This window comes from Triturus cristatus, chromosome 6, assembly GCF_964204655.1.
Source record: "Triturus cristatus chromosome 6, aTriCri1.1, whole genome shotgun sequence".
Classification (NCBI taxonomy): domain Eukaryota; kingdom Metazoa; phylum Chordata; class Amphibia; order Caudata; family Salamandridae; genus Triturus; species Triturus cristatus.
In genome coordinates, this window is record NC_140589.1 from 231,409,395 (window position 1) to 231,424,290 (window position 14,896).

Here is a 14,896-nt window from a genome sequence, read left to right on the forward strand (position 1 = left end):
TCACAGATTGTGGAAAAAGAAGCAAGGATATTATCTGGTATAGCATCCTCTGAGAGACAAGTCAGGAACTCCAGAGCACATTTATTTAATACGGAGGTTAATACTTTAGATTGGTCAACCTTATCCCATTTAAGTGTGTAGCCATTGGTACGACCACTGGTCAGATTTTCCCACAATATATCCCTGTCACTACTATTGGAAGCAGATCCCTTGGGAATAGAGATGGTTAGGCATAATGGGAAATGATCGCTTAACGCCATATCAGAGACGTTAAAGTTAACAATCCTTTCCGCATGACGAATTGTAGTTAGTGCAAAGTCTATGGTCGAAGAGCAACCACGGCCATTAAAAGTTGGTGGAAGGGGGAAGGGGTTAGTACAAATGTCATTTAAGAAGCCCAAATCAAATTGACCCAGAAATTCATTATAGTGTTCTCCTAAGTGGGAGTGATTAAAGTGTGAGGAACTCACGCCATCTTCTCGCCCTATGATCAGACACCATGTTACACAGGGTACAATTAAAGTCTCCCAGGAGAAAGATCATCATGTTGTGTCCGAGAGATTTTTATTGATGGGACACAGTTTGTTAAGTATAGTAGCGGCCTCCTCCAGGGGAAAGTTATTATAGAAATTGATCAAAGTGATCGGGGTAGCTGAGGTAAAAACCAATATCAGGAGTTGAAAGTAAGGATCTTTGACTGGCTCCAGGACCTTTAATAAAAGCAGTTTGTTGGATACGTAGGTTGTCAAACCTCCTTTAGCTCTGCCGTGTGCAGAGTTCACTGCTGAAGTATGGAACGTTATAAACCCGTTGATATGGACTGGGTCCCCTGTCCATGTTTCTTGGAAACATAGAAGTTCTTGCTGGTAAATAAAATTTTGCCATAAGGTGTTGCCAATTTTGGATTTGATTCCAGCAATATTCCAAGAGCAGATATTACATGTTAGGATGTCAGTCGGGGGGCAAGTGATAGGAGCCAGGGAAGTATCTATCCTCAATGGTAATAAACCACTCACTCTTATATCTTCAATACACTCAGCCAACATCGCATCCCCACCCAAAAAACCATCAATTCCAGAACACAGACTAGCCATGCTGGGTTCACCATTGGTAGTAACCGGTGGGTCGGGAGGCAGCATAACGGTCATTACAGGTAACCAGGAGCTAAATGGGGCGTTATTTTGCTGTCAATCATTATTGTCCAATCCACTAAGGGTGTCAAATCGATATGAAATTGGGACTGCAAATCTCCCTCCCTCTAATTGCCCCCGGGTAGGGGGTAAAGGACAAAAACCTCGCATCCTTTCCTGCCGGGGGGATGAATAAAAATAAGCAAGTGGGACAATGTTTACGTGATCTGTGAGCAGTTGGCCGGAAAAACATCTCTCAAGCATATCATTAACCAGAAGAGGTGACCGGAATGAAAGTATCACGCAGTCCCCTCTCAATAATTTGGGGGATGAACCAATCCATGCAACTCTTCTGGCCATCTTAAAATTAGAGAACAAAGCACCGTTTGACCCAAATTTGACAGATAAGAAATATAAAGATTTATTTCTCAGGGTTGACCAATGTTCGCGTACATTAGGAAGAAGGGGAGGGACATTAGCTAGCACCACAGTGTATGGTAAGGCCTCCGGAGGCAAATTTATAGTAGGTAACCTAGGTGTAGAAATAGCCTCCCTAACATCAGCAGCTGCCCCTATAACAAGTGGAAGATTGTTTGGAGGAATTAAAGAAGGCCCTGGTATCACTAACCCCATCATGTTGGGATTTTCCAGTCTGGCGGATGACTGCTGTACAGGAATTTCGACCAGTTGAGGTACTGTATTAGGGATACCTTTCGCCATGGGCAACGGATTGAGTGGTACAGGGTCGTTTACCCGTATGGGATGTAGTTCCGCCTTGATTAGACCTTCCATATGGGTGACCCTGGCTTCAATATTTGATAATTTCGCCATAATGGGTTCCACAAGGGTCATTAGTAATTTCTCCATTTTCCCCCAGAAACCCTCCCCCGTTAGCGGGTCACTTATATTAGTAACAGGGGGAGTAACTAAGGTATTGTTAATGACCTTTTTCCCTTTTTCAATAGGTTTACTGATAGTGGTACGTGGTTTGTGGGGTCCCTTTCCCTTTATGTTAGTCGAGAGTGTCCCCTCCTTGGTGCAATGGTTTTGTTTCCTCTTCGCCTTTTGCCCTCTAGTTGTCATACGTAGTGGGTCATTATTGGTGGTCTGTTCGGATCCAGAAATTACAATTGGGCTTACAGGTAATGCTACTCCCACCTCAACTGTAGGGTTCTCATGTGAAGAGTGTTCAGAAAGTTGATCACTAGGGAAAATAACAGGGGACAAGGATAACCTAGGTTCCGCAGGAATATGATCTAATTGTGCCAGCGGAAGGGAAATTGAATTATCCCCGGGTATTTGCGAAGAACGAACTTCGGGAAGTCCAATGAAGGATGGAACTATTAACGACTCCTGTAAATTAGAGGTAAAAAGCGATACATTGTTGGCAGAAAGAGGGGGGAGCGTACCCGCTGGGAGAGAGAGACGCCTCTCAGTACTTTCAATGGCTGATGAAACCACCCCAATAGCTTTTTGCAACATCCGGTCGATGGCAGTCAAACTGGGAAGTGGGGTGTTAACAGTGTTTAAGGTTGCGGGACATTATGTACAAGAACAGACCTATGCTTGCCCATAATTTATAACAGCGATGCGATCATTAACACACGGGAACAAACGATAACGCCAATACAGGTCAGGCCCGGGAGTCACTTACTACCAAAGGTGATCGCTAATGTTCCAAAAAGTCCAGCCCAGTGGTGTGGCCCTGCCCTGCCACGGCCTGCCCCGGACGGCCACAGACGGCCCGCCCTTTGCCCGGGCTTAGCCCTGCGCCGCCCGCGCGCGTCCCGCGACGCGGGGGGAGCCTCTCGCTTAAGAGCGACTCCGGGCGCGGAATCGTGTTTGTTTGGGGCGGGGCCACTGCTGGGGCTTCTGGGGACTGTAGTCTCCTGCCTCCCCTCCCCTTGCGCTGCCACGAAGGACCGCGGCAGCCACCACAGCAGGAAGCGCAAAGGGATGCCTCGGACGCCCAACAGTCGAACGACCCCCTTCAAGGTCCAGGTAAGGTTATGCGGGCACAGTTTCAAAAGAGTCAAGGCTCCCGCTCCACCGGGGGAGCCTCTCGCTTAAGAGCGCCTCCGGGCGCGGAATCGTGTTTGTTTGGGGCGGGGCCACTGCTGGGGCTTCTGGGGACTGTAGTCTCCTGCCTCCGCTCCCCTTGCGCTGCCACGAAGGACCGCAGCAGCCACCACAGCAGGAAGCGCAAAGGGATGCCTCGGACGCCCAACAGTCGAACGACCCCCTTCAAGGTCCAGGTAAGGATATGCGGGCACAGTTTCAAAAGAGTCAAGGCACTCATGCAGCATGCACATGATCAGCTTTTATTGTTTGCATGCAGTCCTTTTAGATTTTCGAAAATCAAGTTCAATATACAAAGCAAGTTGTTCCACCTTCACACAAAAGGCATCAGTGATTTGAGTAAACACTCTCATTAAAGCCTGCCTTTTGTAAAGAGCTCATGTTAGGCGTGCGTCTTGTCTTTTTTATTTGCATTATGGTACTATAAGTTTGCTTTTGCCATTTCAGATGTAAGACTACAAATACTAGAATGCAACCGATGAACATGAACTGGATAAACTGTCACACCTGAACAATGAAAAGGTTTCCCTATAAGGGCCTTGTAAATGACTTGTGGAGCACATTAGGGACTTGTCCATTTAGGTGGGTTTTGGTTTTCATATTGGGAGCTTCCAAAGCACGAATATTCCACAGCATGGGCTATTTTCATTCATTTAGGTTTACAAAATGTGATCTACCTTTAGTGCATGAGTTAGTCACCATATCACAGCAGCAGCACAAGGTCTAGAGGCACTCGGGGAGGGGGGCTGAGCCCATGATTTTACTAGGGTATGTGAGGATGGAGGGAGACCTTCAGGGAAACATTGCTGCAAGTGGAGTCCCAGATATGTGAGTGGCCACAATGAAGTCAATTTGTGCTGCTGTAATAAGTCCTGCTGGTGTTAAGGCAATTCCTCTGCTAAGGGGCGGTGGTTAGACCTTTGAAGGAAATTCCTGCTATCACAGCTGCCAAATTTCCGTTTCCAGGTCCATGCGAGGGTAGATGGTCCAGTCTTAGGTTTTTTCTTTGCATTCTGGGGCTTGTAGTATGAGTTGATAATAGCATAAATCAACATACAAGTCCCATAATGCAAAGAAACATCTGTAGTGGAGGAGCCAGTCACACATGCACTTCTTGGCAGGGCTTTACTACTCGTGGATGAAATGTCCCTGCTTGGGCCAATGACTCGAGTTTGCAATAACGCGTCACTCCAAGTGTTACCCTGCAGTCTGGGAAATGTGACACATGAGCTCCTTGCTCACCTCACACCGAAGCAGACTGGAAACTTGGCAGCCCTGAGTGAGGAAGGTAAAAACAATATTCGCAACTTCCAGTGGTTCATAATAACAGCCTGTTCTGCAGAGGTAAGGCAAGCTAAATATTAAGGAAAGAGAAAGGCTTGGTAATTCAGTACAGCTTTACTTTGATGAACGAGCATGCTGAGTGCCTAAAAAGCCTCCTGGGGAAATGGTAGACCCTCTCTGGGCTGCAACAGCCCCGCTAGGCAGAGCAGAGCGGATGTGGGCTGAAAGCCTCCTCCTACAGAGGCTCCGGCGCCTGGGGCGATGGATGCGCGCATATGAAAGAGGTCAGCCACCATGAAGTTCACGCGCATGCGCAGCAGGACCGGCACCTACCTGATATGAAGGAGTAAGCCGCCAGGAGGTTGCTGATCAGCGCCATCTCCGTGCTGACTCTGCCCACGGGGTCCGTGCTGGTGTTGAAGCCCATTCTTGGCGTCTCATCCAGACGTGGCAGCAGGGGGCGCTCTATCGGGTAAAAGGTTGCCGACCTCCCTTTCTTCTTCTCTGCTGTGGGGCGGAAAGGAAAGAGGCCGATGAAAGTCCATGTCAGTAGTGCCCCTTAAGACCAGGCCTTAAACTCTCCTCTGGGGATTGGACACTAGGGCTCATGGTGAAATACTTGTGAACCACTATCGTGCAAACAGTGATAAACAACTTTATATCTTCCTGAAGCCACCTCTTTCCTTCTTTCTCTCCCTCCCCATGCCTCTTTTACCTCCAGCCTGTCTGCGCCCTTTCCTCCATCCTTCATTACTTTCTCGTCTCCCACCCTTCACAGCTGACTCCCTTACCGGCACTCTACAATTGCCTAGCCAGTGTGTCAGGGACCCTAGCGCAAGGAAGGAAATGGCCCCCCCTGGCCGCTGCTTGAATTGTCAAAAGATAGCAATATTCGGAGTTGAATGGGCCCCTCAGGCCTCCGTGCCCCGGTGCCACTGCACCTGCTGCACTAGTGGAAGCTACGCTCTGGCCTCACTACCAGGCTTTCTATATCTGCTCCTCTCTCTAGTTGTCTCTCACTCTACCCAGAGCTTGAAATGGAAAAATAGAAGTGCAGGTACCCTTTACCAGAGTACCTGTTTGCTTCTGAGAAGTGCAGGTACTCTCCAACTAAAAATATTGGAGCTCTGCTGAGAAGTGCAGTTACTCAGTACCTGACAGTACCGGCCCATTTAAAGCACTGAGTCTACCACTATCTACAGATTTCTCTTTACCCAGGTCTTCTGTATCCCTCCATCCTACAGCCATACCCTTTTCCTCACCCACCTCACTATCTTTTAACACCATCGTCACGTACCCCAACCCAACCTTCTCAGTATCTTCCTGCTCCTTCCTCTCTGATCCCATCGACTTCTTTGTACCACTCCACACCTTTCAGTCCCCTCTTTTACTCCCCTCACCCTTTCCTCTCCTCGCCCTCCCTCTCTTGTCCTTCTCTCCCTCTCTTCCTGTCCGCCTCGGCAGCTCCTACCTGCTCAGCGCGTGCTGCCCCAGTGTCCTCTCCTGTTCTGCATCGCCTCCCTACTTTGGTGCACACTGAACACACCCACACGAGGAAATTAGTAGCTTTAAAGCTAACATGTAATCTGTGTTGGGGAAAATCAAAGGGGCGTTATGAGCGCCATCCTAAAGTGCTTTGTAACAGCAGTAAACACAGGCTGGAGTGCTTCAGACAGCCCAGGGCAGGCTCGCGCCTCCACGTGCGCACGACTTTATCCACATTCTATAGCAATGGACAAGGGAAGGCCATGCCCGGCGCTGTATTAATAACAGGGTGGGCCTCGCCTCCTTGCTTCTTTCAAAGTACGTTGTCATTGAGTTTTTCCAGAGCACAAGTTTCCCTTGGCAGGGTGGGGATTGCTGGCTAATGATTTGATTTTTGACTTCTGCCTGGAAGGGGTGACTGCGGGAGGAGAGAGGCTCTTTCCTCTTTTATACTGTAACTGGTGGCACAGGTTCATCTGATGCTGACACATCACATGCCACAAAATACATTATTGTGTTGTTACCTACATGTGTATAGGCGCAACCCTAGCATCACTATGGTCCTTACCACTTGCAATCTTGGTACCCTTACCAGATCTAGGATTCTCATTGGCTGGAGACAAAGTGGTCTGTTGACACTGCATTGGTTGTGTTTCTTATTGATAACAGAGCATCATTATGGATAGTGGGGGCCAAGGCCAGAGTAGAATTTGTAGTGCAGCATTTACGTGGTTATGTACAATCAAAGCAGAGAGAAGTCATGCACAATAGGCGTTCAGCACTGTGCCCTTCATGGCTCAGCGGACTGATGTTATGTGTGCCTGGCTCAAAATGGAACACCGAGGAATGCTTGGCATCACTTCTGGCATGTTCACAGGTGCCAGCCTTCAGCTTAGGGAAAATTCCAGAATACCGTAGAATTGCAGCACCAAGCTGGCATTGCCTGCCAGGGTCTAGGCTAAGCTGCACATTTTGTTTTTCCTTTTTGTGCACGGCAACTGCTCACGTGTGCAGGTTCACCTTTGTTAATGAAGAGAAAGTGTGCTGCAGTAGAGGGCTGTCACACAGGCATGCCCTTCTATGCCATGCGAGGAGCTACATGCGGCTTGGGTTTTTTCTTAGCGTTAGGAAAAAAATGCGAATGGCGCCTGGCTCCTTTTTGGGCAATAGTTACACTGTTTTTTGCAGCTGTCACAATGCTCCTCTATCTACAAGAAGCATTTTGAAAGAAGGGACCTGTGTGCCAATGCTCCCAACAAAACGTTAGGCAGTATGTAGCGTTTTTTCTAAGAATAAGAAAAAACATAAAGCAGAGCTTGCCTCTTTTGTGGGACTCAGACGCACAATGCTGTGCCTCAGGCAGGAGTCTAGGCTCTGCTGGGAGATTTTCCTTTGCCAAAGAAAAATTGCGAATTGTGTGTCTGTGCCCCAGACCTGAGACAGACTTTGCAAGAATGGTTTCTTTTTGCTGGGGCACAGAACCCTGCATCCCTATACATGTCTGGTACAAAGCAAGGGAGGTCTGACTTGCATCACTAGATTCCTTAGGTTATGCACTATTAGAAAATATATAATTGTCGTACTTTGCATATAGTCCTGATTTTAATATCAGACATTAAAAGAACAGTGCGCCATAAGCAGTTGTTCTGCTTCACTTTAGTGATGTGTGCTTATATTTCGTAATTGATTGTGCAGAACATTCCTAGGAAAACCCACATATTTAGCATTGCCTGGCTCTAGACGTTTTGGCATAATTCCCCTGGCTAGCATTCCGGGATTAAGGTTTGTAACAAAGAAGTGAGACAAATTGTTAAAAACTCAAGATGTATTTTTATTATTCCTTATATCTCCGGGCTGCAAAGATTACACAACTACATCATTCTGAATGTGACAAAAATAAACATATATTTTTGTATAGGGTGCACATAGAGCCCAAAAACGTACATGTGGTATTTGTACAACCTAACACTATTTTTTTATTTTTAAAGAAGCTCACACACAAGTGCATGAACACCCCAACAGTAAAATGGTTAAAATAATGGTGGTGAAAAGGTTAACATAATGACATAGTGAATTTAGGGTAGGTACTGGGGAAAACATACAAGGCATGAGTTGAGGACTAGCATTGTCTCTCATGCGAGGTGGCAATGCGAAGTTTTAGTTATAACCATTGTAACATGAAGTGTAGATTGATTCATCAATTTCCCCCTATGCATCACAGGAAGGTAGAGAGACATGACTGGCTGCCTCCTTGCAAACTATGCGCATTAACATAATTCAGTCCAAACACTACTAACACTAAGAGTGCTGTCAGCAGTTACAGAGAAAACAGGTGACAGATGGGATAATACCTTTAAGTACTATCCGAGGATGCACGAGGGATGTCCAGCAGAGCCTCTGGGAATGTTCCTCCTCCTTGCAACTTAGCCTTGTCTCCAGCATAAGAGGATGGATGGGAGAAGGGGAAATTGGAAATGAGTGAATTTAGCTAGGCCTGGCTCAGCAAGGAAGCCGTGTATATGGAGGACTTGAGGATAATACTTGCTGGAAGCCCCAAACACAATGGAATGACCTCAATAGTTGACCGCAAGGCCTGCACCCTGCCTTCTTCAATCCCCCCCTCACCTCTACTAACCTAGTAAAAAGGGTAGTGATTCCTCAATGAGGTGACGTGAGTATGGCCACATAGATATATGCACTACCTTAAAGAGGCTTTACTCAACATCAACCTGGTCTTCCATGTTGCTTGTCAATGGTGGGATCACGGGTGCCAAAGTGGACTAAGGCAATGCACCTGGCCTCTCACAGTATGTCAAATGAACAAACTCCAAAAAGTTGAACTAACAGTCAATATGCTTTCCACCCTTCTTTAAGAAAGCCGATCACATCATCCAGTTCTTGCCAAACTCCTGTCCCGACAAGGGGCAGGGTCAAGTCTTGAATTCTTTGCTTAGCTCACAAATACCTGAAAAAATGCTCACCTACTTCTGTGAAAATATATCAAGATATGCCATGGACTACCAAGGATGCCAGAGAAGCACAACTGCCTAAGCATGACTCCAGGTAAACAGGAAGAGGTGACCCATTCAACTTTTTTCAAGCTCCAAGCCCTTCAACAGTCTTCCTCCAGAGATCAGGACCTGCTTCTTCCCACCTCCTCCAGAAACATGATTAAAAACACCCCACCAAGCAGCCACCAGCAGCAGGACTGGGGAGCCTCTCGCACCGTCTGTGTTCGATGCAGTCATCCATGTTCTACCCTCAGACATTCGAATTTTTGATGTGAGCAGTACAAGTGCTATAAATTAAAGTGAAACAATACTCAAAAAACTTGGATCAGACAAGAAGTGGAGGACATCTGTTTATCTGTGACATAACCAAGGCTTCACTAGCAGGCCCATTCAGGAACTTACAGACAACATAACTCTGTGTCACAAGCAGCCATGTGGACCACCCCAGTTCCACAGCAGTGACTGCTCATCTACTCGCTTGACTAAGGCGACCCTTAAAAACGCATATTTTGTCTTCATGTAAACAAGGATGGATTTAAGTACTGGATTGGAGATGGGGGGTTTCAGTGAGACAGGCCTGCATTGTAGGGCTGAATTAAAGACTCTTGTATAGACCATTGTGATTAAACAGAGATCCTGCTCTTTCTTGTACTCAGCCACTTCATCCTCTCAACAACTAGCACGGTGCAATAACTACCAGCCTTAGTGCAGGACAAAGCCACCCACCAACAAGGACTGCCAAAGCTAATAGGTCTGGTGTAGGGTGCTAACACATTCATCAGTAACACACACAGGAGGGAGGCGGCAGAAGCGAAGAGGGAGAGATATGGTTGTAAAGTAGTCCCTTATGTAGTTCAGTGGAAGCATTTGAGCAGAGGTGGTAGTATACACCCAAACAGCCAACAGCATTAAGTAAGAGATGAAAACTCCATTAGGCTCAGTCAAGATGCAATTGACAAAGTCTCAAGTCAGTGGCTGAAGGGGCTGGTCGAAGAAAGCCAATGGTTGAAGGGGACAGATTGAAAACCCACTCTGAATACTACTAGAAATAGGTCTGTTTGACAGCTGGGCTATAAAAACCAATACCTAAAAATGCTCTTTGCATCAGTTTCGGCCTCGGGCAAGCCACGATTAAGGAGGGTGACGCAACTGACGCCCAACAATGAAAAATAACCCAGAAACAATTTGTAAAACCTCGGCTTGCGGCTACCATACCTGGTTGGCGGTGCTGCGTTATGAAATGAGAGACGTCGGGGAAGAAGGCACCATCGCCTATCACGTTGGGATCGTAGGCTCTTGGCAGCTGTGGGAAATGGGATCTCTGGGGTCCTTGGTAGTTGGTTGGCTTTGGCTGGGATTCATGGAGGAGTTTCTTAGGCACTGAAACAAAAGGAGCATGCAGATGGAAACATTAGGAGGTGGAGCCTCACTGAGCACAGACCTGAACGAGGAAGTAAAATGTGGGTTAGCGTTTCATGTTCAACGACAAACACAATTTGGCATGAGGCGTAATAATAGTCCAGCCTGAGTGGTACAACTTTAGAGTCAGGCAACTTCGGTGGCAAAGACCTTTTCACATTTGCTGACCTGGCAGCTTACCAATGACTGTGCTTGCTTTAACATTAAATTAAACTCAATGTGTGCATTGAGAGAGGTGTAACTCTGTGTTATAGCGCACTTCTGCTGTTTCAATGGCCCCATAGCACTCTGGGCAAGCATTTGCATAGTTTCTCACAGACCATAGTTATGGTATCAAGGTATGCTGGTGTGTGCGGTGTACAATCTGTATTTTGATGGTTGTAGGGATGATTCTTGATATGTTAAAGGAATGTCCACTTTTAGATAGGTTGTCTTTATGTCGGCGAGTGAACCACAGGGTTGAATGTGGATACGTTCTCACCCTAACTCTAAAACTGGCTGTCCGTGGGACGGTGGTCAAGTCCTGTGGCACCACCACGTAGAAAAGAGATGTTCTCAACCTCTGGAAGATGAAATGCCGAGTCAAACCCATTGGGGTATAAACCAGTTTGTTTGTACTCGGACACAGATGGCGGCAGCAGACCCATCAGCTCAAGGAAACATCCTATTGGCCAAGGGACAGTTCTCTCAAAATAATGGCAAGCCCTTTGATATCCATTAAATCTGGTGTGTTAATCACCCGATAATTTATTCAAAATTATGCAAAATCTGGAAAAACAAGGAGTCTCCTCCAACTTCACTTCATAAGCTGTTTTTGTATTTTCTACTTTTTGCCTAGCAGTGCCGTTGTGTCTATGTACTGACCAAGGAAAATGCATTGCTCTTGCAGCGAAGTCTAAAAATCTAATAACGCGGCAGTTGTTTTTTTCTGAAGCTACGGTGTGATCCACCTCCTGAGTAGGTATTTTTAACATTACAACATCTCTTGATTTCTCTTGACTTCATCACACTGTCTATCCCGTGAGCCTCCGGAGTAATCCCATAATAATAGCATGTCCCTTACAACAATTGTAGCTTATTTTGTAGGATTGTGCAAAGCACCATCTTTCTGAGAATAGCGTGAAACGCCCAGCCCATGACTGGGCCTAGTAAATTAGATTTCAGGAGCTCTGTGCTGGATTCCAAGGTTTGTAACTAACACATTGCAATTCTGTAATGGTTGAAAGAAACTCTAAAATAAAGATATAAGGGCTAATTCCCAATTATGTTTCTAAAGTTTTGGCACAAAGAGTGTCTGCTTTTTCAGGTCTCATTTCCTGCTTCAGCTGTAACTCTATATCCTGCGCAAGGAACCGGCTATAACACTGTTATGCACCGTCCACGCACATGAAAAATGTGATAAAGAAGTTGCAAAGGATGGCTAGGAGCTCTTTCGAAATTCAGATGCCACGGGCACAGCCATTATTTACAGTGAGCCTAACTCATCTAGTGCTTCTCTGCAGGCTAGGGACCCTAAGTCTCACAAGTAGCTATGCGCCAAACACTCCCCAATTGAAAAACAAGTTCAATAGCTTTTTTCAATTTTATTTTTGAGGCTCAATAAGTATATTAGGTCTTGTTATGGATAAATAACATGTTCGCTTTTATATCATTCTGTCTTATTTGTATTTTGTTCGACAATTCTTTATTTTTATTTAGCCGCTTTTACAGAAAGAGGGCGCATAAAAATGCAAAAAGGCAATTACATTTGTTTTTATTTCTCTTTTTATTAAACTAAACTGGGCAGATTAAAAGTATTTTCTATCTCTGAAGTCTTATAAAATGTGCGCTTAACAAACCACATGCGATTATTTTAATTATGGAATGTCTTAAAAGAAGATTCTTAATACATTTAGAAGCGGTGTACAAAAGCAGACAAAGCAAAAATGTGTAAAAGCCCAATTGAAAGGCGTTTGTCAAACTTTAGCTTTGCCAAACTGCATCGGCAAAAAGAATATCCTTGTTGCTGATGCTGAAAAACATTGCCCAAAAAAAGCCAAACTCCAGCTGCAGTTTGTGAAGTTATGCATGCACACATGAGCCCAAGCATAAGACATGGCACATCAGCGATTTGTTTCCTTTTGGCCCCAGCAGGATGACGTATGCATGACCGCACATTCATGCACATACTTCATGAAGCAGCGTCCGTGTTTTTAGGTCAAGCCTGGGCAGCGTATGCGCTGCTGCAAGACATGCAGTATTAGAGTATGGCTTTGAAGCCCCGCCCACTCTACGCCCATATTTTCATTTGGCTAGTGTCATTGTCCTTCATAAACGCTGGCTTCCAAATTGTTATTAGGCTTGTTAGTACCTCCTTGGTACCGCCTCGTCTGCATTGGTTACCTCCCATAACGACTGGACCTTTTACTTGTCTTGTTACATGGTCTGCCTTATCCTGGCTGTGAGCACTATTTTGTTTAATGATTTGCCCCTATTCGAGCCACTAGGTCATAGCACGCCTCCCGCTTTTATTTTACTTACTAATGGCGGTCTGCTTTAACTATAGCAGCCACGTTTCTTTATTTATTTACTTTAGCATCGTGGTCCACTTCAAGTATAGCAGCCGCGCATGCTTTATTTATTTATTTTGTTTACTAGCATTCATGAAGCGCTTTCACATTCATGGAGGCTGCGCCCCTTTCTTTAGACAAGCAGTGTCTAAAGAAGGGAGCGCAGCCACTATTAAAGTGAACGCGCGGCATGGGCGCCTTTACAAAAAAAAAATCTGTTTTTGTCAAAGTGCCCCATGCTGCAGTTTCACTTTAATGTCGGCCACGCCCCTTTCTTTAGACACGGCTTGTCTAAAGAAAGGGGCGCAGCTTCCATGAATGTGAAAGCGTTGCATAGGCGCTGGTAAACAACAAAATATTTCCAACACAAAAGGTCTCGCATTTGTGAGATTTTAATTTACCATTCCCACATACAGGACGTCCATCTTGAACCAGTAGATAAGATTTAAAAAAAAAGTTGCCCTAGAGCACATTTAGCTAGCAGCGACCCGATAGCAATTTGTGGCCGCAGGACCCTCCTAAAAAGTTTTGTTATAATGGAGGACTGGTGTGGTTGTGGTGGTGGAATAAGTCAATACTGCCAGTGGCAGGAAGGGGGTAGGGAGCAAAAGAGAAGTTTGAGTGAGGGGAATAGTAAAAAGTGGAGCGTGATGGGGAAGGGTGAAAGAAACAAAGGAGAAGGTGGTGGATGAGGATGAGAAAGCAACACGGAGAGCGCGGGTACTGGACTGTGATGTGGGAAGCAGCACGGTGGGAAGAGGGAGGGGGCAAGAAAACATATCTACTCTCATAAAGTGCTGAAAGCAAAATAAAAAAGTAGTTCCCTCAATGAAAGAAGTGGATGGATACAAGTCATTCAATCAAAATACCGGTCTATGCTCCAGGGGAGGGACAAACACAAAGAGAGGATGAAAAAGCATTGAAAAAGAAGTATGCAAATGAAGTTGATAACTGAACTAACCAATGATGATGCATGGGTTTAACCATTCCCCATGTAATGTATCGGTGCTCTTTCAACAACAGCTAAAAGCTGTCTGCAGGCGAGACCTACAAATGCAAAGATAGTTTTGATAAAAGGCAGATTGGGTGTTATTTTTGCCACCTGCATCACTTTCTATTGAAATAGAAGTAATAAATGCTCTAGATTAGGAATTACTCTGTTGAGCAAGCAGAAATGTTTCTGCAGTATATTAGAAATATAGTTCAAGAGAAACTTCCTTTCCACAGCAAATATAGGCCACCTTTGTAACAAACTTTCAAATGTATGCAGCACAGCACGCCATGACACCCTTGGATCAAACTTACTGCAACAAATTAATTGCACTTTACAATTAATATGTCCTAATTCTTGTAGGACAGCTCCACCATGTATTAATGGACCCTACATCCTCAGGTATTGTGCCCCTAAGTTTTTCTGATGTTTGAGTATCTTCTCTATACATATGTTACTCTACCTGCTATAAGGCATTCAAGAAGCCGTACCAACCAAGCCTAGCATACATGGCACCGGCCTAGCATGGTAAGGAATTTGAGGATGCCCATTCCGTCTTAGAGCTGCTGACATAAGTACATACCGATGACTGCAAAATAACAATACTGAAAATTTACAACAAATACAGCCCTGTCCCTGAAGGGCCCTGGCTAAAGCCAGAAGTGTGTTCAAAGGTCAAGTTGAAGAGGCTTTCCTGGGTCTCGCTTCTCCAATAAAAACTTTGCAAATTGGTGTGCTACTCTCTCCCCCCTTTCTGACATCATCATATTAGCAGCTTCTCAGCCCCAAATGGCCAAATTGTCCACTTGGGGGACTCTTTCCACCAGTGGCGTCTCTGGAAGTGATTTTTAAGGGGGCACACATTAAGCCAAAGATAAAAGTGCAGGGGCTACTTACAAAGGTCATATACAAATATAGACTTGCTTAAATATGACTTTCTATGAGTAT

The 14,896-nt window shown here is 45.5% G+C and overlaps 1 protein-coding gene across 2 annotated transcripts in view; it reads right to left on the reverse strand.

The window, feature by feature from the left end:
• Positions 1-14,896, reverse strand: part of EVA1A (eva-1 homolog A, regulator of programmed cell death) — a 721,904-nt gene that overhangs the window by 65,286 nt on the left and 641,722 nt on the right. For both annotated transcript variants that reach the window (XM_085610583.1, XM_085610584.1), the window contains exons 6-7: positions 10,205-10,369; positions 4,827-5,000 (exon numbers count right to left, since the gene is read on the reverse strand). In XM_085610583.1, the coding sequence (XP_085466709.1) occupies positions 4,827-5,000; positions 10,205-10,369 (339 nt within the window). The remainder of the gene's footprint in view (positions 1-4,826; positions 5,001-10,204; positions 10,370-14,896) is intronic.